This window comes from Gorilla gorilla, chromosome 12 (assembly GCF_029281585.2).
Source record: "Gorilla gorilla gorilla isolate KB3781 chromosome 12, NHGRI_mGorGor1-v2.1_pri, whole genome shotgun sequence".
NCBI lineage: Eukaryota > Metazoa > Chordata > Mammalia > Primates > Hominidae > Gorilla > Gorilla gorilla.
Genome location: NC_073236.2, coordinates 35,991,647 through 36,009,996, shown reverse-complemented (window position 1 = coordinate 36,009,996; position 18,350 = coordinate 35,991,647). Strand labels below are relative to the sequence as shown.

Genomic DNA, 18,350 nt, shown 5'->3' with positions numbered 1-18,350 from the left:
TCAACCTCAGCCAAGGGCAGAGCTGGAAATAGAGAACTGTGAGTAGATAAGAATAAGAGGCTCATCTAAACCTTATGATATTGACAAAATGAGATTGGATTAACGTGACCACTGCAAGCAAAATGAAAGTCTACATGCTAAGCCACTTCCATCCTGAGAGTGCAAAACACCTCTCAGGAATGTCTGTCCTGTGAATGAACTCAGTACACAGGTGAGAGACTCCTAGGATGCTTCTCCCAGCTTAGTCTCCAACTTACCTTTATGTCTCTAATCCAGGACTGAGCCTGTTCCAAATTATCTTCATTGACTTCAGCAAGTTGTTCCCGCCAAGCAACTGCTTGACCATCAAACTTCACAAAGTTAAACTTACTTTTATATTTCAGCTGCTCCTAAAAGAGACAATGATTATTTAACCATAAAACCACTCAGATGTTAGAAAGGGTTAGGGTAGGCCACAGTTTGATATATTTTAATCATGATGGTCTCTATTTTCAGTTCAAGAAGCAAAAAATTATATTCAATAGAGAATATCCTATCTAGTATAAAGGATATTTAAATAAAATTTATCCAGTTTGTGTGTTAAGACCTTTACAAATGTATATATGATTATATGAATATACATTATATATGTCACGTATATGTAAAAGTTTATATATATAATGTGACATTAAATATTGATTTTAATACTAACATTAAGGATATACCAAATAAGCACACCAAATACAATATGATATGCTGGAAGAAAAGAAATCTAAAACAACATCATCATTTCAGTCATTCTCTTTTAGGTAAAGCCATTATTCAGTTACAACTTTATATACTTGCTCATATTTCTCCAGTAGAGCTTTGTTAAATTAAAAAGTGCATTTTGGCTGGGCACGGTGGCTCACGCCTGTAGTCCCAGCACTTTGGGAGGCCGAGGCGGGCGGATCACGAGGTCAGGAGATCGAGACCATCTTGGCTAACACGGTGAAACCCCGTCTCTACTAAAAATACAAAAATTAGCCGGGCGTGGTGGCAGGCGCCTGTAGTCCCAGCTACTCAGGAGACAGAAGAATGGCGTGAACCCGGGAGGCGGAGCTTGCAGTGAGCCGGGTTGGCACCACTGCACTCCAGACTGGACGACACAGTGAGACTCCATTTCAAAAAAAAAAAAAAAAAGTGCATTTTGTATTTCTCAAACACTCCCCGCTATTATTTCTATGGTTAATAATACATCAATACTACAAACTCACAGCATTACTGTGATGTCATTTGACAGGTGTGGACACCAGGATTTAGGGCACTTGGGCAACCTGCTTCAGTTCACACAGCTCAGAGGCAGCACAGGCAGAATAAGAACTGGGAGCTTCTAAACACCAGCCTGCATGCCTCCCATGCACCAGGGTACACAGCATCCCTAATAAACATTTGAAATTAAAAATGCTAAGATGAGGAGTTTCTGGAAGACAATGGAAGTGTGTGTATACCAAAGATTTCAGGACAGAGAAAATCTGAAACAACGAACATAGCAACTCCCTTAAGCAACTCATGTGCGACAGAAAGAATCCATCAGAGAAAGGGTCTATTTGCAAAAGAGAACTGATGATTCTTTAACTAGCAAAAGGGAGTACTTCTCTGAATTTGGCTTTCTTAGGAATTTTTTAGAGCAACAAGCCCCTATCCACTGCTCATAACCATCTGATACACAAAGCCCCAAATGCATGAACCGACAGTTCCATCTAACCTGTATGAACTGAATGATCTTGTCCTTCACCAAGTCCAGTTTGCTCTTCATTGAGTGAGACGTGTCAATGAGAATGTAGATGCAATCATTATGCAATCTTCCAAAGAGGCTTTGACTCCCATCCTGTAGCCATTTAATCCTAGGCAGGAAGTAGGTTGAAAGTGAATGGTGAGAGCCTGCAGGCAACAAGAGCATCTTCCCAAGAACTTAACGATGCATCTGCAGAGGACAGAGCTGCGCTATGTTGTTTATACCCAATCTTCTGTGAGTAGATCATTCGCTTTGAGGTTTTTCTGTAGAAAATCCTACATTTGGGCTGTAGGATGCACTACCCACCATCAAGCCAAGTAAAACAAAACTAAGAAAATCAGTATGACAGAAAAATAAATTCATTGTGGGTGCTGTCAGGCCTCTGAGCCCAAGCTAAGCCATCATATCCCCTGTGACCTACACATACACATCCAGATGGCCGGTTCCTGCCTTAACTGATGACATTCCACCACAAAAGAAGTGAAAATGGCCTGTTCCTGCCTTAACTGATGACATTGTCTTGTGAAATTCCTTCTCCTGGCTCATCCTGGCTCAAAAGCTCCCCTACCGAGCACCTTGTGACCCCCACTCTGCCCGCCAGAGAACAACACCCTTTGACTGTAATTTTCCTTTATCTACCCAAATCCTATAAAACGCCCCCACCCTTATCTCCCTTTGCTGACTCTCTTTTCAGACTCAGCCCGCCTGCACCCAGGTGATTAAAAGCTTTATTGCTCACACAAAGCCTGTTTGGTGGTCTCTTCACACGGACGCACATGAAAGGTGCCAAAGTCAAAAATAAATTACTTCTAGTCATCTGATATTTTGAGGACCTCAGCTATGACTTCAGACTATTTGTTCTTCTAATCTGGCTGACTGCAGTCAAGCTAGTGAAGCCAGCACATTCCTGAAGCTTCAATGAAACTTATGGACAGCATCAAGCAGCCCCAGAGCTCTGTAATAACCAAGGCCCTGGTGGCCGTGTGAGAAGGACTGCGTCTGTGGTCCATGATCAGGTTCCCATCACAGGACGTAAATAAATGAAATTCGTAGCTGCAGGCAAAGCCTGGGGGGTGGAGGTAAGGAAAGAGTATGGAAAAAATATTTGAATTGAGTTCAGAGTTCAGCAAAGCCTAAGAAACTAAAATTTGAATGGCAAAATATTGAAAGGACATTACTGCACAGGAGAAAGGGAGAGAGAGCATGCTCCAGAGATCTGCAGAAGGGTGTCCTCGAAATTTTGGCTAAATAATGATCAAGGCATGCATGTGAAGAAACTACTGAAGCCAAGGAAGAAATCACCAAAGGAGTAGCCTGATCAACCCCTCAGGGCTCACACACGGCTAGGAGTAGTTCATCTACCAGCCAGAGTGGGAAAATCTCCTTAATATATGGGGCAACAAGTAGCTTTCTTGAAAGAGTATTGCCTCGGTAGCAGGACCAAATTAGCCCTGGGCTAAAGGCGACCCTAGATCTATTCTAACATAACTGAAAAGCAATTCCTAGAGAGATCAAACTGGTTTCAAGTAACTTGACTGTATCAAGAACATATATAAAAATACAATGAAATCTAGTACCTGATAATGTAAAGTTAAAATGCCTGGCATCCAGTAAAAAATTACCAGGCATACAAAGAAGCAGGAAAATACGATCCAAACCAGAAGAAAAACTGATCAACAGAAACAGATCCCAAAATGACAGATGATAGAATTAGCGGAAAAGGATGTTACACAGCTATTACAAATATAACCCATATGGTCAAAAAGGTAAAGTATAAACAGAATGAGGAGAGAAATGGAAGATATTTAAATAGACCCAAATAAAACTTGTAGAGAGATACAATATCTGAAATTTAAAATATACTGCATGGTATTAATAGTACATTAGATATTAGGAGAAGAAAAGATTAGGGAACAAAAGACAAAGCAAAGGGAACAATTTAAAGTTAACTCAGAGAGAAAAAAGGCAAAAGCATTTTCATCAGAGAGAATTAGTGGCCCATGGAACAATATCAAGGAGTCTAACATATGTGTAATCAAAGTAGAAGAAGGAGAAGAGAGGGGGAGGCAGAAAAAATATTTGAGAAAATATGACCAAAATGTTTTAATTTTGATTGAAACAGTGCACCTACAGATCCAAGAAGCTCAAAGAACCCAAGAAGAAGAAAAATAAAGAAAACTACACCCAGGCATACCACAATAAAATTGATAAAATCTAGAAATAGAGAAATTTTAAAAAGCATCAAAGGCATTATGTGTAGAGGAGCAAACAAAAATATGACAGGAGACTTCTTATCATAAATCATGCAAACCAGGTGACAATGGAGAAGGATTTTCAAAGTACTGAAAGACAGAACTGTAAAACCAGAATTCTATGCTTAGCCAACACATCATTCGAAAAGAAAGGTAAATTAGAGAGTTTTTCAGACTGAAATAACTCATTCATCACCAATAGACCTGCACTACCAGAAATATGAATGAAACTTCTTCAGGTGGAAAAAAAAGATACCAAATGGAAATGTGGATGCATACAAAGGAATAAAAAGCAACAGAGATATCAAGTATGTGGTTAAATATAAAATACATCTATTCTAGTTTTTAATCTAGTTACAAGACAATTGACTGTTTAGAATGTATTGTGTAATGCATGCACAGAAGTGCACAACAACAGAAAGGGCGTAAGTGGGAGTGAAAGTTGTAAGATTCCTGTAATATACATGAAGTGATATAATATTATTTGTAGGGTGACTGATAAGATAAATATTGTAAATCCTAAATAGCCACACACACACATCAAAACACAACAAAGAGGTAGAGCTAATAAGACAATAGTGGAGATAAAATGTAATAATAAAAAATACTCAAACAAAAGAAGGCAAAAAACCAGTAAAAAGGGAACAGAAAACAAATAGCAAAATCTTAGATTTAAATCCAATCAAATCAATAATCACATTAAATGTAAATGATTTTAACACTCCAATTAAAAGCCAAAGATTGTTAGGTTGGATTAATAAAACAAGGCTCATATATAATTATATATCTTGTGTCTGTAAGAAATCCATTTAAATATAGGATGCAGACAAGTAAAGATGAAATGATAGAAAAAAAGAATAATAAAAATAATGTAGGGTGGTTAAACTGCTATCAAAGTAAATTTCAGAACAAGGAATATTACCAGACATATAAAAGGGACATTTCATAATTACAAAAAAGTTGGTTCATCGAGAGAACAATCTTAAATGTACATGCAACTATGAATAGAGCCTCAAAATACGTGAAGAAAAAACAGAACTGAAATGAGAATTAAAGACTACAGTTGGAGATTTCAACACTCTTTTCTCAATAATTTATAGAACAACTAGAGAAAATCAGTAATAATATGAAAGACTTGAATGACACTCTCAACCAAGTTGAGCTAATTGATACCTGTAGTATACTCCACCCAACAAAACCATATTTTTTTTCCAAAATCTGTACTACAAAACAGGTCCCAATAAAATTATAAGGATTGAATCACACAGTATTTCTCTGTTTACAGTGAAATTAAAACAGAAATCAGTAACAAAAGCTATCAGGAAAATCCACAAATATTTGGGAAGTAAACAACACACTCGCACTGTCACCCAGGCTGGAGTGCAGTAGTGCGATCTGCAAGCTCCGCCTCCCGGGTTCAAGCGATTCTCCTGCCTCAGCCTCCCGAGCAGCTGGGACTACAGGTGCCCGCCACCATGCCCAGCTAATTTTTTGAATCTTTAGTAGAGACAGGGTTTCACTATGTTGGCCAGGCTGGTCTTGAACTCCTGACCTCATGATCCACCCCCTTGGCCTCCCAAGGTGCTGGGATTACAGGCATGAATCACTGCGCCCAGCCTAAACAGCACATTTCTAAATAACCCTTTAGTCAAAGAAGAAATGATGGGGAAAATTAGAAAATATTCTGAAATGATTGAAAATGAAATACAATATATCAAAATCTGTGAGAGGCAGCTAAAGAGTACAGAAGAAAGGTATAACACATTGGGCAATACACGTGTGGCCTAGAAAAGAATGTGAGGTATGAAACAGAAGCATTCCTTAGTCTCCTACCACAAGGTGTGACCAGTGTGATAGCTACACGTTGGCTTGCTGTTTTCAATAAACTGCACTGGCATCAAGGCAGCTGGGATCTGAATCCAAACAACCCCCCACCCTTTTTTTAACAAGGCTATCAGCAAACCATCAGATGGCAACCTCGACTTAACAATGTTTGTTGGCACTTTGTCTCAGTTGAGCTTTTACTGGTATATATACACCATGGAGTACTACTAAACCATACAAAAGAATAAAATTCTGTCATTTGCAGCAGCATGGATGAGCCTACAGGACATTATGTTAAGCAAATTAAGTCAGACACAGAAAGATAAATACCACATGTTCTCATTCATATGTGGGAGCTAAAAATATCTGAGCAGATAGAGGTAGTGAGTAGAACTGTATTAGAGACTGAGAAAGGTAGGGAGAGAGGATAGGGAGGTTGGTTAGCGAATACAAAAGTTTAGCTAGATAGGAGGAACAAGCTCTGGTATTCTGCAGCTCTGGAGGGTCAATATGGTCAGCTATAATTTATGTATATTTGTAAAAAGCTAAATGAGAGAATTTTGAATGCTCACAACATACAGAAACGACGAGTGTTTGAGGTGATGGATATGGAGTTACCCTGATTTGATCTTTGTACATTGTATACACACACCTAAATATCACTCTGTATCACATAAATAGGTACAATCATTATGTGTCAACTAAAAATAAAAGGGAGGAAAAAAGATCAAGCAGATGAGCATGTCCAGAGCGAGGAGACCACTTGTAACTTCCTGCAAATAACACCAACCTCCTTCGGATCCGGGCCAGGGCTGTGTGGATTCTCTCACTGTACCACTTGCACTTCTCTTTGGTAATGTTGACGTGGACCAAGCTCCCATCCTTCCAGGGAGCATGGACAAACCTGCTGCAATATTTTGCATGGACTGTCTTCTTGTTCGTCTCCTAAGGAGATGACAAAGGACAGAAGCCACTCAGAAACTGTCCAAAGAGAAGAGCCTCCAGATGGCACCTTAAGCTCTGTCGTATTCAAATGGCTCTTAGCACTCCACTCTACCATCAATCATTCCTTTGTTAGTTCAACCAAATATGTTCCGCTGCCCGCTTCCTATGGAGCCCTGCACTAGATGTCATGAACATAGGCCAGAAAGATACAGGAGATCACATGTGTGCCCCAGAAAAGCTAATGATTCCAGCATAGAGACAACCCCAACCGACACACACACACACACACACACACACACACACACACACACACACACACACACAGATGGAGAGGAGAGGGAGAGGGAGAGAGACATAGCAATGTGGAGAATTAGATACTCAGTCCCTGGCACTGGGTTGAGACAGTAAGGACCTGGAAAGTCCTGGTAAAGAAGAGAGAGCGACAGTGGACTAGACGGCCAGCGAGACCATTCTGGAGGAGGCGGGACTGAGATTCTCATGAATCCTCTTTTCCCACCAAGAACCCCACTGCACATCTAGCGCCCTCCACCGAGACAGATGGAGCGAGCCCTCCTCAGTGGATCTCCATGACTTGGCCCACAGGCACTCAACCCGCGCTCCTCCTCTAGGAGACCTTCTAAGACACCAGGAATACAAACACACACAATGACCAAACCCCTGCCTTCATGGAGCTCACAGCGCAGGAGGGGAGCCCAGTAATAAGCAAATCATGACACATCAGGTCAGAGGATGACACATGGAGGAAGGCAAGGAGGAAGAGCAGAGAGCAGAGAAAGAGGGGAGAGACGGGACAAGTTAGCACCTCGCAGGGAAAGCCTCCCAGAGACAGTGAACTAGGAGAGAAGGCCTGGCAGAACAGAGTGTGGCCATAGCGAGGCCGGGAGGAGGTCAGAGGACTCAGCGAGAGCAAAGGCCTGAGCTGGGAGTCCATCCGGCATGCTTGTCGAATTTTAGGAAGGCCAATATTGCCAAAGGAAAGAGTGAGAGGGAAGAGAGAGTGAGAGAAGCCGGAACACACGAAGAGGCGGGCCAGGAGCAGGTCCCGTAGAGCCTGACAGCTGTCGGAAATGAGCTGGCTTTTGCTCTGAGTGAAAAAGGACTCTTCCCAGGGCTTTCACGAGAGCAGCAACACGTCTGATTTAGGGTTTCACAGCTTTACAGTGGTTACTCTGTAAAGCAGACTGGACGGCTGAGGACCAAGGGCAGAAGCAAAGAGCCAGAAGGTCACGGAGTTGCATGGCCCCGGGCAGCCAAGACTGTGGTAAGAAGTGGTGAGATCCTGAATTATAGGCATGTTCTGAAAACAGAACCGACAGCGTTCACCGAGAGATCAGATGTGTGTATGCGAGAAAAGAGAGGAGTCAGGAATGACCCTGAGGTTTTCAGGCCGGGACGTGAAAGGGTGGAGTTGCAATCAATTGATAGGAGGAAGGTTGTGGAAGAGCAGCTTTGAATGGGAAAGATCGAGATTTACCATCTGATGTATCAGGTTCAAGGTGCCTATTAGACATCCAGGTAGCACGGCAGTAGTCGGGAGATCAGGGTAGGCCGCGGGGCTGGAGGGGTACATTTTGAAGTCACCGGCCGGCATGCACAGGGGCTTAAAAGCCATGGGACTGGAGGAGACCACCCAGGAAATGCGTGTAGACAGAGAAGCGATCAGAGCACTGCACCTCGAGGTCCCTCGGCATTGACAGGTTAAGGACAAGGAGAAATCACAAAGAAGACTGAGAGAGGAACAGCCAGCGAGGTGGGAGGATAACCAGCAGTGTATATTCTGCAAAAAAAAAAAAAAAAAAAAAAAAAAAAAAAATTCAAGGAAGTGACCAACTAGATCAACTTACTAACAGGTCAAGTAAGAAAGAGACTGAGAATGGACCCCTGGATTTAGCAATTCAGGGATCCCTGCAAAACGTGGGTTTTGGTGGAGAGGTGGAAGTGGGGGAGTTTCTGCCTGATGACAGCAGCTCCCGGGAGCATGGGAGGAGAATTGAAGAAGCAGAGAAAGGAAACGTATACAACTCGACTGAGGAATTGAATTCTAAGAGGAGCAGAGGCATGGGGGCACAGCCAGAGGTACATATGGGATCAAAAAACTTTTTAAGATGGGAGAAATTGCAGAATGTGTGTGTGCTGATGCGAATTATCTGGAAACAAGGGCAATAGGAGGCTGTGATGTAGAAAGGGAGAGTGAATAAACGAGTGGAGAGACAGCCATGTATCTGTGCAGTGAATGGCCTTAGACAGGACAAGGACAATTCGGCCTGGGAGAAATAAAGGTAGATGGCAGACACTGGGGGCTGAGATGTGGAGGCAGAAGCTCATGACATTCCTGTCGATGTTCACAGCATAGGAAGCAAGCTCACCTGCAGAGAGTGAGTGGAGTGAGTGTGGAGCGGAAGGTGCTAGGTGTTTCAGGAGGAGAGGACAGCCAGTGAGGGGCTGAGTGGACTGCTAGGCAGCACAAAATATCCACTGACATTAGTGGGTGTGAGTTTACAGTGAAACCGGGCATTATATATAGTGGCTGTTTTTCTCCAGTTTCTGCCAGTACAGTTAACTGCATGGAGATAAGCCAGAAAAGAGGGAAAGTTGGCATTAGCCAGGGCTAAATCTGGGGTTTTGCCAGGTGAGTGCAATAGTTTAAGAGAAGGGAAAAATGGTTGAGGATGCATGGGAGGATAGAGAGGACAAAGACGAGGTGGTAGAAACAGTAACTTTTATATCCTGGTGGAGGAGACAGATGGGTGGGAATAGACAGATGGGTGGGAATAGCGCAAGAGAATAAACAACCTACAGATGACTTGGTCAGACGGGGGGCTGGTCAGACAGTTTGGAACTAAGGATGTGGCTTATGATTACACAGTTATTTGTAATGACAAGGCCGAGGGCATGCCTAAGGCAGGAGTGGTAGAGATGGAGTTGGGGAGGAAGTCACTGGGAAAGAGAAGGTCAAAGAAATGAGAGGTTGGGGTATTGGAAGGGTCCTCCATATGGGACTGAAGTCACTATGAACTAAAGCAGGTGTTGGAGCCAATGAAAGCAAGAGAGAAGCCCCATAATCTTCGAGGACTGACGAGGGTGAGCTTAGTAAGTGACAACCACAAGAGATGTCTTCAGTGACACAGTCTGATGACGTGGGAAGAAGGAGAGAGAAGGTCAAGAACCAAAAAAGAGGAGCAAGGAGGCCACCACCCACCCCAGGTCCACAGGTCCAAAGGGAACGGGAGAGAAACCAGCCCCCACTCCAGAGGGCTGCAGGGAGGGCTTCTCAGAGATGAGCCCCGATAAGCATCCAATGGGAACGTTTCAGAAGCCTGGAGGCGATCAGGGTTTGCTGATGATGCGCCCAGAGGGCGGGGTGGGGGGATTTTAGGAGTCAGAGAGGGTGGAGTGGGGTCAGAAAAGGGATGTTCAGATCCGCATGGCAATGAGAATTCCTGAGTCCAGTGGTGACTGGTGAGAACGAGTGGACTGAGTAGACTACTGGGCAGCACAAAAGATCCACTGACATGAACCGGCATGAATTTACAGTGAAACCAGGCATTGCATTGTGGCTGTTTTCCTCCAGTTTCTGCCAGTACAGTTAACTGCATGGAGATAAGCCAGAAAAGGCGGAAAGAGGTTGAAGGGCATGATGAGATCTGTCCTATGCTCCCAAGGCAGGCAGAGGTGGACACCTCCGCTGCCCTGCAAGGATGGAAGGAGAAAGGTGTCTTGTCTCTCATGCTCACCACATCCCCATCAAAGGGCATTTCCCGAGTGTGCCTCATGCACAGCCAAATGGAAAACCACCAGACCATACACCACAGAGAGGCAGGTTCTGTGTCAGGCAGCAGCGTGTCAGAATGGGAAAAGTACAGTGTGAAAGCCCAGTGGACCCAAGTTCAAACCCTGCCTCCATCTGCCACAAGATCAATCTCAAGCAAGTTACCTAACCTCTCACAGGTCCCGCGACTGTTTTCTCCTGTGTAAACTGAGAGCACAAATGTTTACCTTGAATATAAAGCACAGAAGTGTTCCATAAATGCTCAATTCTGACTCACAATGTTTGTAGTGCAGAAAAAAAGGCAACATCTGTGGGGCATCTCCTATGTGCCGGGCACTGTGCTCAGACATGCATTTGTAAATTTGCACTTTACACTACCCATTTCACGAATATGAAGGGTGAAGCTCAAAGAAGTCACATGATTTGTTCAACATCTCATCATCAGTAACTACTAGAAGCAGCATTTATACCTAGAACTTCTCGTTCCGTATCCAGTGTGCCTTCCGCCATATCACGTGAACTGGTACATAGCAGGGGCTCCATAAATATTTGTTTGAAAAATAGACGAAGAGACAAGAATGGGTTTTTGAACATCAGGCCTGGTTTTGTGCATGAGCTCAAGCAACCGTGCTTGCAGTGTGATTTCAGGGATGCCTGAAATATCAAGTTCTTAGGCTTGGCCTGAAATTCCCTTATTAGAAATGCATGTTTGTCTCCTCCTCCCAGTCGTTCACCATCTTTGAACTGCTACATAATAAGGCCTTTTTAGCCATTCATTTCTGTGTTAACGAGTTTCCTGGGTCTGTTCCTATAAACTAGTTTTTATTGTTAAATATTTAGGGGGTCTTGCCCAGTGGGAGTCTGGGGGAACCCTAAATAATCTACCTATTTCACAGCCTTAGTTTCTTCCTACTTTATACACATCACAATTTTAGGTGTGAATCCAGTTTCAGTATGTAGTCCCAAAGACTAAAAATAAAACTGTCCCTTTCTCATCAGTATTTGTAAAAAAAAAAAAAAAAAAAAAAGGAGCTGTACTATATATTAATAATTCTCAATCTTTACCATAATATAGTTGACTAGCACAAAAAAATTGAGGTAAAATTCCCTCTTGTAAGCCAAATTATTCAAAGTGATCCTGTAAAATTTCATTTAAAATTGACAAGAATGAGTTGGGAGATGATCAGTATTAGAGCTAGCTTGAATATACTACATTGTCATCAGTTTTCAGTAAGCTATGTTCAAATTGATGGGGATTAATATTTTGAAATATCCAGAATCTAATGTATTTTTTATTTTATTTTATTTTGAGACAAAGTCTCCCTCTGCCGCCCAGGCTGGAGTGCAATGGCGCAATCTTGGCTCACTGCAAGCTCCACCTCTCAGGTTCTGCCTCAGCCTCCCAAGTAGCTGGGATTACAGGCACGTGCCACCATGCCTGGCTAATTTTTGTATTTTTAGTAGAGATGGGGTTTCACCATGTTGGCCAGGCTGGTCATGAACTCCTGACCTCAAGTGATCTGCCCGCCTTGGCCTCCCAAAGTGCTGGGATTACAGACGTAAGCCACCATGCCTGGCCTATTTTTAAAATGAAAATTTAGTTATGTGTGATTTCCTGAACATTACAGAATAATGTCTACAAAACCAGAAAACTGTGCTGGGGGAGGAAACCCACAAATGAGATTTTCCTTGCGCTGTAGCAATTACCCTGCATCCTAGGGTAAGCCAGGAAACAAGTCGTGCATCAATTCTGCATTTTTCTAATTCAGTTTTTATATTTTCTTCCTTGCAGTTTGTCATAAATGCACAGCAGTGAGGGGGCAAGAACATAACATGGTGTGGCTCACATAGCCCCGACGGACAGTGCCCTTTCCATGGAGGGCATGTAGGGCTCAGTGGCCGGCCAGCCTAATAACAAGTGGCAACAGGACTGGAGTTCCACCTCTGCTGGAGTTACAACATCTCAGTAATGACCCTGACTTTGAATCGGAGCCTTCAAGAATACATGAGGTGACACTGCATTTGAGGGGGAGGCCTTGATTTTCTTTCCCAGGTGTCTCCTCTGGGCTGCGGTCACCCGCCTGTCACCTGCCTGTCTGCCCCGGGCTTGCATTTTAGGTTCACTTCACAGCATGTACCTGGAACTTTGCCACCTCCTGAAAGAGCCTGCCTTTGGTTTTGCAAATCTGCCATGTTCATTTTATCCTGATTTCTATTTCATTTTGGGACACTTCTTAGTCTTTCCATGCTTCTAAACCTTTGACACCTTGTCTTCTGGTTCCTGTTCTACACCTCTCTGCTTCTCAAGGTGTGGCCCCTGGACCAGCAGCGTTAGCATCATCTGGGGGTTGTTATGGATGCAAATTCTTGAGCCGCATTTCGGACCTACTGACTCATATGCATGATGCTGGAGTTTAGGCAGCACTGCTGTCGAGCACTGTCCTTCATTGGGAGCCAGAGTTGGGCACTAGGAGAAGCTGTATTCCTACAAAACCCACAATAGAACTGCAGCTTTCAAAGTTTTTAATGGCTATAGCCCTTTGGAGGATCTGACTCCTTATTTGCTGGGATTGCGCTGTATGCTGGCTGCTAGTCACTGGAATAATGAGGGAATATACAAGAGGACCACAGAAACGCCTGCTGCGCTGGGCATACTCACCAGCAATTTCTCTTTTCCATTCAATATGGGGGAACAAAGGGCTTCTCTATTTGCATAATGTTGAATAATTCTGAAACTCATAATGCCTGATTTCTCCAAACCCAGCCCCTGGCTTATGTACAACTCACTGATGTCTAGAACTCATTCCCAGCCTTGATCTCCACTCCCACAGATGCCCTTTGGAGAAGGGTGAGGAGGGAAACAGAGGAACCCTCTTCTTCACAGAAACCCAAGCTGGTTTCTCTCCCTGCTGCCCCTTCCCCCGCCTTCTGACCCGAGGGAGGCCTCACCCACCCAGGACTTGAGGGGAGGCCCCAGCCCCTCCCAGGAGTGCACTTCACCTACCGCACTGGTCTGCACGGACTCATTCTCCGGTTTGGCTTTTATATCCACAACCCCATCAGCGTGGCGGAAAGAGCAGTCGGCAAGCACATCATACAAGGATAGCTTCTGGGCCTTCAAGCCATATTTCTGCAGCCACGTCTTAGAGTCCCAGGTGTCTTCTGGATTCGATGCAATCTCAACAGAGGTTGTTTCTGACTCTGTAGAATCACAGCTTGTCAGCCATTCATACTGCATGAGCCATTCATATTACACCCCCAACTTAATATTAACCAACTTGGAAGGTGTTCTTTATTAAACCACAAAGCCCATGTTTCATTTCAGAAAACAGCTTTCCAAAGCAGGACTGGCAAAGAATTATTAGGCTTTTAATGGCAAAAACCACCATTACTTTTGCACCAACATAATAATTCAAAAGACTGCAAAGCAGGGTTACTTTTTATTTCACTTCCTCCTCTACCAAAGTTGACTGGCCCCATGCCTGGGTGAAGGTGACCAGTAGACCAAGGCTGTGTGTCAGGAGCCATGTATGTGTAAGGATGGAGTCAGAAGCTCTGGCTTCAAGTCCTGGCTCCATCACCTTCTAGCAAGTTGCTCAAACTTGGGTGAGTCACTCCACTTGATCTCTCTGAGCTTAGGCAGGATTCTTCACCTGCAGCTGGAAGATAGTATTTGCTTGGCCTTCCTAGGTAAACTGCAGCAATCCAGTGAGAAAAGTTATGTGAGGCCAGGCGTGGTGGCTCACGCCAATAATCCCAACACTTTGGGAGGCCAAGGCAGGTGGATCACCTGAGGTCAGGAGTTTAAAACCAGCCTGGCCAACATGGCAAAACCGCATCTCTACCAAAAATACAAAAATTAGCCAGGTGTGGTGGCAGGTGTCTGTAATCCCAACTACTTGGGAGGCTGAGGCAGAATTGCTTCAACCTGGGAGGCGGAGGTTGCGGTGAGCCGAGAATGCACCACTGCGCTCCAGCCTGGGCAAGAGAGCAAGACTCCATCAAAAAAGAGGAAAGAATGAAAGAAAGACAGAAAGAAAGAGAGAGAGAGAAGAAAAGAAAGAAAGAGAGAAAGGGAGGGAGGGAGGAAGGAGAGAGACAGAAGAAAGAAAGAAAAGAAAGAAAGAAAGAAAGAGAGAGAGAAAGAAAGAGAGAGAGAAAAGGAGGGAGGGAGGAAGGAGAGAGAGAAGAAAGAAAAAGAAGGAAAAAAGAAAGAAAGGGAGGGAAGGAGGAAGGGAAGAAGGAGAGAGAGAGAAAAAGGAAAGAAAGAGAAAGAGAGAAAGGAGGGAGGGAGGAAGGGAGGAAGGAGAGAGAGAGAGAAGAAAGAGAAAGAAAGAAGAAAGAAAAAGAAAGAAAGGAAGAGAAAGAAAGAAAAGAAAGAGAAAAAAGAGAAAGAAAGGAAGAAAGGAAGGAAGGTAGGTCACGTGAAAATGCTTTGTAATGTGGTGGAAAGAGAAGTGATGAGGTGGAGGCAATCAACACGCGAAGGCTAGGAGGCTGCCTCCCCTGAAGCCCGTTTGTTACCTTGGTGAGTGTGTCCTGACTCACAGCCTGGCTTTCCACCCTGCAGGCTCAGAAGCCTCATGTGCCCTATCTAGGACAACTCACCTTAGCTTCACAGGGAAAAGAATAACCCAGAATGCCAATTGCCTAAACATCTCCAGCCTCAGGCACATTCTCGTGGTGTTTTCCAGAGGTAATCTACACTGAGAAGACTGTGTTATGTTACCTGAGCGGGACAAGCCAGCATATCACACAAGCAGAAAACTATTTTTCCAGATGACTTGAAACTTGGAACAGCACCTAAGGGAGAATGAGCTACTCAGGGGTGGACACAAAGGAGGGGTGAGAAACTGTGAAGCTGAGAAGGAGGCACTGGTGTCTGGAGCTGGCTGTGCACATCTCCCAACTCCATGCTGGGCGATGACCGCTTGGTAGGATGAAAGAGACCATGGTGGGAGTATTTATGGAATCTGGAAATCAGCACATGCTACACATTGGGGCTTTTTTCATTCCCGGGAGTGGGTTGTTAAACATTTGCACACCACTGGAAGGAAGGCAGAAAGGACCCTGAGATTTTGGCCCCACTGGGACCATGGGAGCCCTACGAAGACGCGGAAGGGGTTCCTGGCAGGGAAATGTTTTTTTCTAACATGAACTATCACGTAGGAGGTCCACCAGCGCTACAGAGTTTTGTTTAACTCCACTTACATTAATGGCTCTCAACCTTTCACAGTGGCATCCCCTGAGGAGCTTTAAAAAAAATCCTGATGCCTGAGTCCCATCCACTAGATTCTATTTTAACTGGTTTGGGAGTGTGGCCTGGAAACTGGGATTTTACAAAGCTCCCCGGGCAACTGTATTGTGCAGCCAAGCTTTGCCACTGGCTTAAGGTGGAAAGGGCTTCTCAGTTATGACTTGGTAACCCCATCAGCTGATGCTTCCATCAGACACAGATGCAAGTGAAGTACTATTAATTAAAAAGTAGCACTCACTGTTAGGGAAACAAAAATATGACCCAGGCTTTCCTATGACTATATTTAAGGGGATATAGAATTAGGATAAGATGGGAAGACATAAATCATGTTAGAGCCAATTCCTTCTGTATAATGTGTAAAGGACCTGCCCATTAATGCTTCATGAGACCCATGTCCTTGAATTTTAATAGAACACCATTGAAAGAATTCACTCTGAAACCTACTAGAGTGGGGACTTCTCAAAGAAGCTTGTTCTGGATTTTGAACTTTAAACCAACCTGGCACCAAAAGCCCCTCAGAGCAGCATCCCCGACACCGGGAGCTGGCTTTTCCATGAATCACAAAACATTTTTTCACGCTTCTCCAGTAGCTCAAGCCAGAGGCTTCTCAGAGCTCCGAGTCCCTGGGGTTCGCCTGCACACTCTCTCCCATCACAAAGAAGCAGCAAAAAGAGGATGCCGCCATTTCTGTCAGGGAGATCAGCCTCCTTGGAGAAACCCTTGGGGTGACATTTTCTTCAATTATTATTAATTATATTCCCATTCATTGTGTTTCTGCTTAGGAAGACCTTTCCTTTTCTCCTCTCCCTTTTTTTTCCTGATCAATAGGTGTAGTAGGAAATTAAATTTTCATTCAATTATTTCCATAGCAACACACATCTTATTATATCCTTCTGCTCTGTTTTGGGCTGCCTTCTTTTAAAAAAGTTAAGAGCCCTCTATCAAGTATAAATTCAAGCGTACCACAGAACTTCCTAAAAACACATTTGAACCAATCCTCGCAAGGGTTTTGAAAGAGTCAGAGACTAACTTCTGACTCCAACTTCACAGTGGACCAGGCGGTGCAGTCCTGAGGGCAGGATTCAGGCTTCCAATTACCATCTGAAAAGGGGGTTCAGGCAAGCAGCCAGAGCCACCTGGACTTTCATAGAGGAAAGAAAGGATGACCAAGCAATCAAAACCAAAGAACCCAGGCACTCTAAAGCTAAAGAAAGGCGAAAAAAAAAAAAAGGAGGGAAATCTTTTAACTTCCTGTGCTAATTACACCAATTAGTGGCTGAGTCTCATTTTCCTGGGAGGGGCAGGGAAGGGCATCATCCATTCACTAGCGTCACTTACTAAGGGGTCCTTTCCTTTTCCGCAGTTATCTTAATTAAAAATGTTACATGAATTCTCACCCACAGAGAATTCATTTATTATAGAAGTATGAGCTCACAGCTAATCCTGATTGCTTGGCTTTCCTATTCCACAGGACAGATTGCTAAAGATGTTCTTTCTGTTATGAGAAGGGAGCACATCTATGCCACAGAATTAACCAGCCCTGTCCTCCCCATCCCACTTGTCAATCTCAGAACATTTTTCAATGAAAAAGGTGTACTGGGAAAATGCTTTTGAAAACCATCCCTGCTATAGCCAGGGCCACACACAAATAGATAAATTGGGCATAGTTATCAGTACCCACTCCTCTTCCTGTCCCTCATCCACCCACCATCCAGGTTCAGCTCCAGAGGGGCTCAGAGCCATCAGGGATTTCTCACCACCATAACTCTCTTCTCCCAGCCTCCTCCACTGAATGCTACTTGCCTGGCACCTCATTCCTGCCACGCTAGCCCCACATGCCTTTCAGGGGGGCTGTCAGCATATGAATAAACTAGAACTCTAGACCAAGTCTGATGTTTCCAAGAGTGGGTCCCACAGAAACTGCTTCCACTGCATGTCAGTGGCTTCTACTCAGGAAGAGGGTTCCTTAGACAAAAAGTTTGGGGAGCTTGAAAGGAAAGTTTCAAAGGATTCTTGATCACAGGACTTCTCTAAGACTTTCTTAGGGGAATGGGCAGCGGGGCTTACCACAAGCAAGATTCCCAAAGCTATTTAGCCCCAGAGTCTTTCTGCATAGAACGTTTTAGAGGGCTTGTATTTGATAGACCATAACCCCTGTGATCACGGGTGTCATGAGACAATGAACAAACTCTTGGCCACCACATGGGGAGTGGTACAGGAAAAGAATGCTGTGAATTAGCTGAAAAGGAAGGCAGAAGGAAAAAAGGAAGGAGGGAGGAAGAGAAAGAAGAGAGGGAGGGGAAGACAGAAGAAGGGAAGGAAGGAAGGAAAGAACGAAGGAAGGAGGGAGGGAGATGTTTGGTACAATACAGAACAATTGAGATTAGGAAGTGAGACAGGATTGATGGAGTTAGGGAAATTTAGACTGAGTGACCTGAAATTCACATGTTAAGTGGCGAGAATGAGGGAGGGAGGGAGGAAAGGAGGGAAAGATAGAAGTGAGGTAGGGAGGGAAGGGAGGGCAGA

General features: G+C 44.0%; 1 protein-coding gene across 4 annotated transcripts in view; it reads right to left on the bottom strand.

Annotated features, from left to right (window-relative positions):
- VWA3B (von Willebrand factor A domain containing 3B) overlaps nt 1–18,350 on the bottom strand; it is a 225,651-nt gene that overhangs the window by 114,458 nt on the left and 92,843 nt on the right. For all 4 annotated transcript variants that reach the window (XR_008677081.2, XM_031008311.3, XM_055378491.2 and 1 more), the window contains exons 9-12: nt 13,572–13,768; nt 6,623–6,777; nt 1,727–1,865; nt 258–389 (exon numbers count right to left, since the gene is read on the bottom strand). Coding sequence is in view for 3 of the 4 variants with exons in the window: in XM_031008311.3 (XP_030864171.3) it covers nt 258–389; nt 1,727–1,865; nt 6,623–6,777; nt 13,572–13,768 (623 nt within the window). In the remaining variant the exon portion in view is untranslated. The remainder of the gene's footprint in view (nt 1–257; nt 390–1,726; nt 1,866–6,622; nt 6,778–13,571; nt 13,769–18,350) is intronic.